The 13,285-nt window shown below is 50.4% G+C and overlaps 1 protein-coding gene across 1 annotated transcript; it reads right to left on the bottom strand.

The window, feature by feature from the left end:
- Positions 1-1,598: 1,598 nt before the first annotated feature.
- On the bottom strand, positions 1,599-13,116 carry LOC307078466 (semaphorin-4E). Its single transcript, XM_079740304.1, has 13 exons — positions 12,466-13,116; positions 11,478-11,623; positions 10,314-10,376; positions 9,782-9,880; positions 9,403-9,502; positions 8,848-8,958; positions 8,304-8,455; positions 7,596-7,768; positions 6,932-7,088; positions 4,729-4,951; positions 3,973-4,088; positions 2,890-3,100; positions 1,599-2,570 (listed from the first exon to the last, which is right to left on the bottom strand). The coding sequence occupies exons 1-13, from the start codon at positions 12,581-12,583 to the stop codon at positions 1,798-1,800; spliced, it is 2,442 nt and encodes an 813-aa protein (XP_079596430.1). The 5' UTR covers positions 12,584-13,116; the 3' UTR covers positions 1,599-1,797.
- Between the last annotated feature and the right edge of the window lie 169 nt (positions 13,117-13,285).

The raw sequence follows: 13,285 nt of genomic DNA, 5'->3' as shown, positions 1-13,285 counted from the left end.
ATACTTACAGGTGCATGTCTTCTTCTTCTTCTTTGACTTCGGTCAAATTATGGTTTGTTCCAGATGCCTTCCGAGTTGCAAGTGGGGAAAAACAAAAATGGCTGCGCCGTAAAGAGATTTATTTTCTTTGTATTTGTACCAAGTTGGTCATTTTAATGTCGATTTTAAATGCTCTCACACACTTGACTACATTGCTACTTTTGTTCCAGTCACCATTTTATGCATTGCACGGTCTTGCTGTGCGCGCAATACAATGTCAATTTGTTTTTGTTTTCGAGCTGGTTTGCTAAAGAGGCTAATGTAGCTAACAATAACAACGACTAGCCATTGAAATGACGATCGGGAACGCTATTAAGTGCTATGCGACAGGGAATTACGTCACAAGTGCAACTCGGAAGGCTGGTGTCTGAGGCATCTGGAACACACCATTAGTCGAACAATGTCGACTGTGACCCAAAACGTTGGAAAACCCAGAAAAAAACCCAACCTGCCACTCCACAGTGCGTTGCCACACCACAGTGGTCGGCTTCGGGGCGCCAGCTGGATGATATTCAACTAAACACACAGACTTTATTAAACCATAGTAAGATATAATGCCGCCTTCAAAACGCTCAGAGGTTCGGAAGCGCTTACGTATCTTTACGTAAACCTTCCCTTCTTCCGAAATAAGATTGTTCAGGAAATGCCCCTCAGAAGTTCGTAGGCTATGACTTATTATCTCGCGAGATTCGTCTGGTTCCCAGGCTAAAGAACCTCCCCACACCCCATGTCTGTTGGGGTAAAAGTGTTTAGTGACAGAATGTAACAGTAGAGTTGTATCGTTGACATTATCAGTGGAATGATCAGTTGAGATTTACAGACGTATGTACACGACGACTCCCTTTGGGAGTTGTGCGAGGTTGTGCAAGGTGCCTGCCGGCACGGTAACCTACCCCTTGTTGATAAGGGAACGCAAACCAAGTCCGCCTTTTAAAATCAACATAGAAGCAAGTAGCTCATTGATTCCCGGGGCAAACATATCTGCATAGATCTTTCAAATCTATATACCAGTTTGTTTCACCTCGGGCGCCCGTACTACTGGGAACTACAGGAGTACCCAAGTCTCCACTTTCAGGAGACTTGGGTACATCCTAACCCTAACCAGAAAGGCTTGAATCAGGCCGAGTCATCTTGAGGTTGATTCGTCACATGGACACAACCCCTGGCCTAGAGAAAACAAGCACAGACCTATCACTGATTCATCTCATGACACACACACACACACACACACACACACACACACACACACACACACACACACACACACACACACACACACACACACACACACACACACACACACACACACACACACACACACACACAGTACCTTGCTTGACTTGAGATGATGATTTAGTCTGTGTGTGACAGATGAAGGAGTGATCCTTGAGAGTGGGTATTGCATCAGCGGAACTACTGATAACCATTCTACTTTTCGTGGGAAAGCCAGGCATGCACGTCTTTATGTTGCAATAAATTACCAAGAAATTTATATTGAAATTGAGACATTTCTCTTAGTCAGGGTCAGGGTCATGTTTTTAACACACAAGTCCATGAAATGAAATGTATTATTATTTTTATCTGGCGTCAGTATTTTTCAATCATTCAGTATTTTTTTACAAATTCACAGGCACAAATAAATAGTAAAAATGGCAGCTGTACAGAAAATATATAGTGTGAAAAATGTCCCATTAAGTCTCTCTACACATTGTGGAAGGAGTGAAAATTTCGGCTGCCTCTGCAGAGTCCTTCCAGTCCTCAGATCTCCGACTCGTCATTGATGTACCCCAGTCCGTCCAAACATGAAATGTCCGCCATGGAGGTGAAGGGGGGGGGTCCGTTCCCCTTGAAGCCCACCCCAGAGTGGTGGTTGTTCCCCGGGCGAGGGCTGCCCGGCGGCTCCACCGCCGTCTTCCCCTCCGACGCCGCGTGGTTCTGAACCTGGGCGTACTCCGTCACGGGTGTCTTGGCTTTGCCCTCCCGGGGGGCCCCCCAAGAAAAGAGCCTCAGCAGCGCCCCCCTCTTCACCTTCCAGAGCAGCGCGGCGGTCAGCGCGAGGCAGAGCAGCGCGAGCACCCCCACGGCCACGTGCAGCCCCGCCACGCGGCCCCCGTCCGTCTGCGTCTCCGGACTCCCGGGCTCCTCCGGGCCGGGCCCCAGGGCCGCCGTGGCGCCCGGAATGTCGGGTCCCACCGTGGAATTTGCCACTCCCTCGTCGACGGGGGCCTCACCCTCCTGCTCCTTCCCGGCCCCCCCGGGGCCCAGGCTCGGCGCGAGGAGGTAGACCGCCACCGTTCGGTTGTGGGTCCCGCCGTGAGCGCGCTCCGCGGAGCGGCAGACGTAGCGGCCGGCGTCGGGCCCCGAGGCGTTGAGCAGCAGCAGGCCCCCGGGGTACTGGTAGTACCGGGGGCCCGGGCCCAGGGGCCGGTCCGAGAGCAGCCAGTGGACCTGGGCCAGGTTGGAGGCGGCAGAGCAGGGAAGCTGGAGGTTGTTCCCCGGGACCAGGGTCACCTCGATGACTGGTACGGGCTCTGTGCGCGCGCACACACACACACACACACACACACACGCACACAATTAATTAAGACCACACAGCATTTAAAAAGGGACCCTGTTTTACCACCAGCTACGAGTGTAATGAGCCAGGACCACCTAGACCGATAGACCAGTCTACCAGCCCACCAAGGGGACTATACCAACTGGTGGGCTGATCCATCCTTCATCTAGGGGGGCCCTCCCCTTCAACGCTCCAACATGTTTCGCGCACGGTTATGAATCAAAGGCCTTCATGTTGTACCACGTGGTTACAAAGGTAAGTTGTTTATGCTGAGTGTGAAGGGATGGGGGTACCTGGCTGAGGACACTTGGAGGTGTCCCCCATCACCAGGCTCTGGACGGCAGCAGAGCCCCCGCTGCCCACCGGGGCGCAGCGGGCGGCGGGGAGGTCCCAGGCGCAGTAGGGGTCCCGGGCCAGGACGCAGTCCGAGCACGACCGCTGGCGCCCGCAGTTACTGACCGGCATCTGGACCACGCCGGACACGGAGCCCGCGTACACGTGGCCCTACGCGCGCACACACACACACACACACACACACACACACACACACACACACACACACACACACACACACACACACACACACACACACACACACACACACACACAAACTTACTTTAGTAGAGCCTTCACTTTGTTTACTTCGCCCATTATTCTGACCCTCCAGGACTTCGCGATGTTGCGATTTGCAACTTCAACGCAACATCAACCAATCACCGCGAATTCAGGGCGGTGTCGCAATTTTAACCAACGACCGCAACTTTTCCGCAAATTTGAATCAGTGGCGTTGTCTTGAACTGACGTCGACAAACTACCTTCCGCCTTACTTCCGTGTTTACTACGTTCAAGCGATTCAAGCATTCAAACAGCATGTGCGCGTCCAACGTTTCACACTTGCCGACCAAAATAACTGCGAAAGCGGGGGTAAATTATTTTGCACTGCATGCAACTTTGTGGTGGAACATAAGAATAAATATTCCATTGATAAGCATTTTGCCACCGCAAAACATAACTACAGAACTGCAGGCAGGACGTCAGATGACGAGGCAGATCACTATGACACAGGCTGTTGCATCCAAGTCAATTGCCAGCGCGGAAAGAATCAAGAATCAATTATTCATAGGACAATTTCTCAGTGTTTTTGTTCTTTTAATTAATGTTTTTCCGGTAATGACTTAATATTTAACAAATTACTCGGGGAAAATTGCAGTAATAACTTAATATTTAGCATCAGGAAAATAGCAACTTTCGCAACTTTTATCGCAACTTTCACTTCCTCTCGCACTGCAATCGCAACAAAAACCTAAAAAACACTAAAGCTCATTAAGACATCGTCATAACGTGTGTTGCGTTATAAGACGTCCCCATCCTGTTACCGTGGTGGATGAGAGGCGCAGGGTGCTGATTGGCTGAGGCTCTTTGTACACCTGGATCTCCTCTATCACAAACATCTCCCCTTTATAGTTCACCGCCTTCTGGATGAAACCGTTCTCTGAAACACACGGAGCACCACATCACTCATAGTGAACAAACTACACATCTTTCTATTGTCTTTTTCCCAGGTGATAACGCTACGAAATATAATTAACAGGAAATGTGAATAACTATAACGTGAAGTAAATGAGTGAGTGGATTAATTATTCACCACTGGAGGCCCAGAATATTGGAAGGAAAATGTTTCCCTCCCTTTCCATTCTGAACAGCCTCAATACATCACAGATATGTCCTTATGTGTTGCCCAATAGACTTCTGGCCAAACTCTATTATGAACAAACAACACGTCTCATCAAGTGTTGAGCCATCAGCACCACCACCACCACGTCCACCACCACCACCGCGTCCACCACCACCACCATCACACCACCACCACCACCACCTCCACCACCTCCACGTCCACCACCACCACCACGTCCACCACCACCTCCACGTCCACCACCACCACCACCTCCATGTCCACCACCACCACCACGTCCACCACCACCTCCACGTCCATCACCACCATCACACCACCACCACCACCTCCACGTCCACCACCACCACCACCACCATCACGCCACCACCACCACCTCCACGTCCACCACCTCCACCACCACCTCCACCTCCACACCGACCCCACCCGGCGCTCCCCGTACCCGTGCCGATGAACATGACGGCGTGCTCGTTCCCGTCCAGCGCCCGCACGTTGTCCACCACGATGCGGGTCAGGGCGGGGCCCCCGGTGACCAGCAGCGGCCGCCCGGTCAGCGGGGGCACCGCCTCGTCCATCAGGGGCCGGTCCCGGATGAACTGCAGGGTCTTGTCCGGGAGGTCCAGAGAGGTCTCCATGCCCAGCCGGCGGGCCACGTTGTTGATGCACTGAGGAGAGGAAGACCGGGAACGTTAGGGTAGTGAGGATCACCGGGAACATTAGGGTAGTAAGAACCACCGGGAGCGTTAGGGTAGTGAGAACCACCGGGAGCGGTAGGGTACTGAGGAACACCGGGAACGGTAGGGTACTGAGGAACACCGGGAACGGTAGGGTACTGAGGAACACCGGGAACGTTGGGGTACTGAGGACCACCGGGAACGTTAGGGTACTGAGGAACACCGGGAACGTTGGGGTACTGAGGAACACCGGGAACGTTGGGGTACTGAGGAACACCGGGAACGTTGGGGTACTGAGGACCACCGGGAACGTTAGGGTACTGAGGACCACCGGGAACGTTAGGGTACTGAGGACCACCGGGAGCGGTAGGGTACTGAGGAACACCAGGAACGGTAGGGTACTGAGAACCACGGGGAACGTTGGGGTACTGAGGACCACCGGGAACGTTGGGGTACTGAGGACCACCGAGAACATTGGGGTACTGAGGACCACCGGGAACGTTAGGGTACTGAGGACCACCGGGAACGTTAGGGTAGTGAGGACCACCGGGAACGTTGCGGTACTGAGGACCACCGGGAACGTTAGGGTACTGAGGACCAACGGGAACGTTGGGGTGCTGAGGACCACCGGGAACGTTGCGGTACTGAGGACCACCGGGAACGTTGGGGTACTGAGGACCACCGGGAACGTTAGGGTACTGAGGACCACCGGGAACGTTAGGGTACTGAGGACCACCGGGAACGTTGTGGTACTGAGGACCACCGGGAACGTTGGGGTACTGAGGACCACCAGGAACGTTGGGGTAGTGAGGACCACCGGGAACGTTAGGGTACTGAGGACCACCGGGAGCGGTAGGGTACTGAGGAACACCAGGAACGGTAGGGTACTGAGAACCACGGGGAACGTTGGGGTACTGAGGACCACCGAGAACATTGGGGTACTGAGGACCACCGGGAACGTTAGGGTACTGAGGACCACCGGGAACGTTGGGGTACTGAGGACCACCAGGAACGTTGGGGTAGTGAGGACCACCGGGAACGTTGCGGTACTGAGGACCACCGGGAACGTTAGGGTACTGAGGACCAACGGGAACGTTGGGGTGCTGAGGACCACCGGGAACGTTGCGGTACTGAGGACCACCGGGAACGTTGGGGTACTGAGGACCACCGGGAACGTTGGGGTACTGAGGACCACCGGGAACGTTGGGGTACTGAGGACCACCGGGAACGTTGGGGTACTGAGGACCACCGGGAACGTTAGGGTACTGAGGACCACCGGGAACGTTAGGGTACTGAGGACCACCGGGAACGTTGGGGTACTGAGGACCACCGGGAACGTTGGGGTACTGAGGACCACCGGGAACGTTGGGGTACTGAGGACTACCGGGAACGTTGGGGTACTGAGGACCAACGGGAACGTTGGGGTACTGAGGACCACCGGGAACGTTGGGGTACTGAGGACCACCGGGAACGTTAGGGTAGTGAGGACCACCGGGAACGTTGGGGTACTGAGGACCACCGGGAACGTTGGGGTACTGAGGACCACCAGGAACGTTGGGGTACTGAGGACCACCGGGAACGTTGGGGTACTGAGGACTACCGGGAACGTTAGGGTACTGAGGACCAACGGGAACGTTGGGGTACTGAGGACCACCGGGAACGTTAGGGTAGTGAGGACCACCGGGAACGTTAGGGTAGTGAGGACCAGGCAGCACATTAGGGAAAGGGCAGGACGTTAGAGCACTCCCGCCACGCAGGATGTTGGGCTTTATTCATTACTTTGTGTTAAATTTTATTTAGATGTTGAAGTATTAGGAAAGGAACTCTTTGATTTGATGTTAGATGTGCACGCAGCAAATATGCTCAAACGAAAAAGTACAATAAAAGATCAACTAAAATAGATGAAGTGATGGCGCATGATGTCGTCCATGATTCAACAGGTAACGAATCTAATAAATCAGATGAACTCACCGCACCCGGTCGGGGCACGGGCAGCTCCCCGCTGTGCATCACCCATTTGATGTGGGACGTCTCCACGGCAACGGGGGTCTTGAACTTGCCCTCGTTGAAGATCTCCCTGATGGCGGTGACGCTGAACGCGCAAACGGCCGACAGCCGCGACGACCCCCTGGGGAAAGGGATGGATCCATTCATCAAAGATCCATTTATTAAAACAGGTCAGTGGGGCTTTGTATTATTTAAGTGCTGCACATCTAGAGGCAGGAATGTGTAACATGCTCAGTCATTCCAAAGCGATCGCTGCCCGTTTGCAATCAGAAAAGCACTCTCTTCTTGTTCCAACAATCTTATCCTCTTTTTTTATCTCAATAGATTATTTGTGAATAAGAAGGAACACGCATATAGAACGCTGAATCTGTGTTGGCACTTTGGCCTGTGGCCAATGAGTTGGCTTCCTTGTTCTCTTATTGGGAGGAGAAAAGGGTCAAACTGATAAATAGTGTCAATATTATCCATTAAATTGTGCAACTGTAGGAACAGCTGAGAGAGAGAGAGAGAGAGAGAGAGAGAGAGAGAGAGAGAGAGAGAGAGAGAGAGAGAGAGAGAGAGAGAGAGAGAGAGAGAGAGAGAGAGAGAGAGAGAGAGAGAGAGAGAGAGAGAGAGAGAGAGAACTCACGACTGGGGGGTGAACACGGCGTAGAAGACGCTCCTCCTCCAGTTGTGGTCTTTGAGCAGGAAGACATCTTGGACAATAGGAGGCAGGCTGGGCTCGGGCAGAGAGCAGTCCAGACGGGCTTTCACGAAGGATGTCCATTTCCTCTGCAACGTCCGCTGGCCGCCCATATCCTCCTGGAAAGCACTCTGGTTAAGGCTGGCCGTAGGACTGTGTTGTTTTCCTTACTGCTGGTGCCTGACCAACACAATGCAGTGGCAGGTCGGGCCAAGAGGGCCTGGCCTTGAATTGAACTAAACAATAGTATTCAACATTAGAAGATCTTTTTTCTTCCTTTGTTCGACAGCCTGAATCCTGGATACGTTTCATTGATAACGACGACCATATCAAAGTGTTGTTTTTGCCGTGCCATGTGTCCTACAAGCAGCATCTATTGTTTCCTTTGAGCACCATCTTCTACTGCATGTAATTCAATTCAATTTTATTTGTATAGCCCTTAATCACCATTACAGTCTCAAAGGGCTTAACAGGTCAAATATTTATGACACCCCGCTTTACCCAAGCCCCCACAAGGGCAAGAAAAAACTCCCTTGAAATTAGCAAATGTAATCAAATAAACACACGGGAAGAATTGTGAAACAACCTTGACAATAGTGATACACGTCCACGGGAACACACCTGACTGAGGAGTGGCTGTCTGTGTTGACGTACCTTGCAGACGCGGGCCACCCGCGACACGGTGAGCTTGCTGTAGAAGTCGTACTCCATCGCCTTCTCGCTGAAGAACAGGTACACCTTGTCGTCATCGCCGTCCACACTGTCCACGCTCTCGGGGATGTGATCCATGTACACAAAGGTGGGCTCTGGAACAGAAGGATCAATAGAACTCTTTACATGCAACTCTGGATCTGTGTACAAGGGCTTCACATTTATTTGCACTTGAATTGCAATTTCGGTAATCAGCTAATCGTGAAAGTTAAATTGATTGATCCCCAAAACATTTATTAATTGTGGGATTTTTTTTATTTTGTACACTTGTGACACTTATTGAGTAGGCGCTACGGAATATTTATAAGTTCAATAATTTGTTAATCACAATGAATAATAATAATGAAATAATTGCCATGTTGATCCTAAGGATGCAGCCCAACACTTCACTGCCCCAGTTCAAATGTATTTATAAGTGACTCATCCAAACTGAACTTAACAGGATTACGGTCCGATAATTAAAGCAGAGAACAAGCCATGCCCTTACCGTTGAGCCAAGAGCTTTTGAACTCGGTCCGCACGGCCGTGTTGGAGCTGCGGAGGACCACAGGCTCAGAGCCCAAGAAGTTGATGAATGTTGCAGAATACAGGTCACTTCCTGGCAGACAGGAAACAGGGACACAAATCAGGCTAGGACTGAAGCGTCAGTCTTGTTTTAGGAAACACCAAGGCGTTTTAGCCTGGGCGGAGCCACCATTGGCAACCTCATTAGAAAATAATTGTCTCAATTATGTTGTCAACTGAAACATAAAAACACCAAAAAGAGATCGTAGATATAAAACGAAAGTGCCGTGAGGACGGGTGTGCGTTGGCTGACGTTGTGTGAAACGTGCTTTTCTACCATTGCGGCACTTTGGGGTTTGGCGGCGGTGTTTGTCAGCTGCTACCCTGGTGTTCCAGCAGCAGCAGCAGCGTTAGTGGTGGTGGTAGTAGTAGAATTAGTGGTGGTGGTGGTGGTGGTAGTAGTAGTAGTCGTAGTAGTAGTAGTAGTAGTAGTAGAAGTGATGGGGGTAGAGTAGAGTAGAGGAAGTGGCACACTCACCGACCATGAGGGAGGAGTATCTCTGAAAGGGATCAAAAGGACACTTCCCCTTCCCCTCCTCCTGCTGTCCGTGCAGGACCAGTCGCCCATCTGAGTAGGACTGTAGGGCAGAAACACCGTGCGTCACTGTAACACGCTGTAGGCCTAATGTGAGCCAGGTCACTAGTTCTCTTTAGAATAATCCAAACGAGATACAGGGAGACGTAAGAAATGAAAAGAATCAAAGAAGGAAATAAAACGGAGGAAAGATGAAGCGAAAGAAAATGAAAAGAAAGAATGAAACAAACAAAGAAAAGGAGGAGAGATGCAAAGAAAAAAAGGAACAAATGAAAAGGGAGAGACACTACAAAAATAGTAATAACATATAAATCCCACCCACCATGTAGTCGCAGACGGGGCTGAAGGCGTTGGTCCCACACACGTACATGGTGGTCTGGTTCACTGGGTGCAGGGTCTGGATGTAGTTCCGGCATTCCACCTGCGCACAGAAGATACAGTGAGCAAACAAACACACACACACACACACACACACACACACACACACACACACACACACACACACACACACACACACACACACACACACACACACAGCCGGTTGAAACCACTCAAAGTATCTGTTTGTGTGTTGGTGAGTGTGTGCATGCTTCTTTTCATCCTGTGCCTTTATTTGGACATTAATCGAGAATCTGAGTAAATCTCTCCCATCCTCCCTATGAAGAGCCATTTGTGTTTGGAACCCTCCCAAAGAAATCATTTATCAGTGTTCAGGGTCAGATGCACTGCGATCACAACATGTCGGCCCTTCCAAACCTCACCCTCACATAAACGTCAAGTATGAAGAGCTTTTTCACTCTTTTGGTTTGCTGAAAATACTTTTTGTTCTTTCAAAAGAAAGTCTGTATCCAAACCTCGGATTGTTTCCCCTTGTAGGCGCACTCCATCTGCTTCTCTCTGGTCACTCTCCAGTAGACCTGTTGAGAGAGGGGTGACTCGTTTACACACAGAGAATGACTGCACATCAAGACAGAGACGTGAGACAGGGAGACAGAGAATACAGGGAGAGAGAGAGAGACAGACAGACCGAGAGACAGAGAGACAAAGACCGAGAGACAGAAAGACAGAGAGACCGTAAGACAGATACACAGTGAGACAGATAGAACGAGAGAAAGACAGACAGAGAGACATATAGGCAGAGAGAGAGAGAGATGAACATAAGGTGAAGATGATGAGGATTCAATTGATGATGACAAATATAATGGTGAGTGGAAGCACCCAACAGATGTCACTCTATCCCCCGGTGACACTGGCATTAGATATATCATACTTGGTAAAGAAAGAGAAAGAGAAAGAGAGAGAGAGAGAGAGAGAGAGAGAGAGAGAGAGAGAGAGAGAGAGAGAGAGAGAGAGAGATGCACGTCTGATTTGTTTACTCAACACGCAAGGCCTGTCGGTGTGACGTGACTACAGTACAGAGCAGCTACTGAAACAGGACAACACAAGCTCTTCAACTGGCCATCGATCGCATGACTGACGCCGCTGTTTACATTCCATTCACCGGTTAGGGCTCAGATTCAGAGCAACAGTTTCTATTCCAAGTCTTCTTTGGAGTTATCCGCATGTGCCTGCACCAACGACTGATCGACACAGCGCAGGGTGTACCGCTGTGATCAGCTGTGGGTGGGAATCCTATGTGGTTTCTTTTTTAATTTAATACGTAATGCCTATAAAATAAATTACAAATACTATGAGCCAATGGTTGGGCCACAAAGCATGGCCAGTTATGACGGCTGCTAGCTGTTTGATGCTTTTGTTACAATAGAGAAGCTCAGCATCTTTCGTTGAAGTGGCGGTTCTGGTGGGATTAAGTGCCAACTGTTGTGGTCACTCTGTTTCTTGCTTAAAAGTTTTATCGGCCATCTTGTTTAATTTATGTCGGTCTACAATACTAAACACAGCAATATGATCAACAAGTTCCACAATTGTAACAACAACCGTTTCTTCACAAGACTGCCATCTTGTAAGTGACAGACTAGCAGAGAGGGTCAGATTGAGGGTCAGTTTGAGGGTCTTACGGCGGCCTTCTTGCTGGAGATGTTGTGGAGGTCGAGGGCGTAGATGGCCTCCCTGGCCCCCAGCAGCAGAACGCCCTGCTCCTCCAGGAGCAGCATGGTGGAGTAGTTCCACACCCCCCCCTCCCTGAACAGCCTGAGGTCCTCGTCTGCAGGGGGGCACAACGGGCTCACATGTTCACCTAAACCTCACTCCAAACCTAACCCTAACACTAACCCCTGAACCTAACCCTAACACTAACCCCTAACCCTAACACTAAACCTAACCCCTAAACCTAACCCTAACACTAACCCCTGAACCTAACTCTAAACCTAACCCTAACACTAACCCTAACACTAACCCCTAACCCTAACCCTAAATCTAACCCTAACACTAACCCCTAAACCTAACCCTAACACTAACTCTAACCCCTAAACCTAACCCTAACACTAAACCCTGAACCTAACCCTAACACTAACCCCTGAACCTAACCCTAACACTAACCCCTGAACCTAACCCTAACATTAACCCCTAAACCTAACCCTAACACTAACCCCTGAACCTAACCCTAACACTAACCCCTGAACCTAACCCTAACATTAACCCCTAAAGCTAACACTAACCCTTACCCTAAACCCCTTACCCTAGCCTAACCCTTACCCTAACTCTTACCCCTAACCCTCACTCTTACCCTAACCACCACCTTACCCTAACTCTTAACCCCCTAACCCTTACCCTAACCCTAACCCTAAGATCCATTTAGAGGCAGTGGAGAACACTGAATTAATAATAAGACATGAAGCATGTTGTACATATCCAAAACAATCCAAATGTAATGCTGCTATATCCTATACATTGGATGGTAGAGACAAACTTTTTCTGGCATTTCCCTCAAACATTTTTTATAAAATGAATCCAGTATATAAACCATGGGTGTATGAATATTATAATATTCAATATTATAATATAACAATATTATATTCCCACCAAGGGATGGCAGGACAGACTTACCCTGGTAGGGGAAGGTTTTCCGTGGAACACAGTACTGCGCTCCCAGCGCTCCCAACGACAGCAGGAAAAACAAGGGCGGGGCCAAGAGAATGCTCCTGCCACGGAGATGCGGAGCCATTGCTCACCGTCCAACCGGGGAAGAGTTGTGGAGCTCCGCCCACCCAATCACGGCACAGCCAATCAGAGGCCGGGCATGGTGGCATGGGGGGTGGGGACTGTGGTTAACGGCTATAACAATAACAATAATTATGAGGGTTCTGTGCGGACAGATATCCAATCTGTGGTCTGGTTTACAGAGTTGTAACACCTCTGGCCGGGCGAACGCCATGCTGGCCAAGTCTGTGTCAGTTTCACTCGCTTATCTTGTTTTGCGGTGGTGGCAAGGTGCCGGTTTTGTTTTTGTACCACTTAATGTACGAGTTAATGAAAGATGTTAAACCGGATTCACTTCAGCTCAGGTAACTGGAGCACAATGGGCACAATGAGGACAATGAGGACGATGAGGACAACGGCCTTGGAGGAACAGAGGGGCGAGGTCGTCGCCAGCCTCCAACGCGAGTCGCTGGGTGTGTCCGTGTGTCTGTGTGTCCGTGTGTCGGGACAGTGGCCATGCTGTCACGGCCACAGGTGGACGTCTCTGCAGTGGGTACTCATCACTGGTCCACCAGTAGGAGAACATGGAAGAGAGGAAGAGGAGGGGCATTCATGTTATAGTCTGGTGTTGAGGGGTTGGACTCCCAGCCCAGAGGTTCTACTGTATACCTTCCCCCCCCCTGAAGAAAAAATAATAACGATACAATAATACAGTAAATAGTTGGAG

The sequence above is a fragment of the Pollachius pollachius genome (genome assembly GCF_949987615.1).
Source record: "Pollachius pollachius genome assembly, chromosome: 7".
In the NCBI taxonomy this organism is placed as follows: Eukaryota; Metazoa; Chordata; class Actinopteri; order Gadiformes; family Gadidae; genus Pollachius; species Pollachius pollachius.
This window is presented reverse-complemented; position numbering and strand designations above follow the sequence as displayed.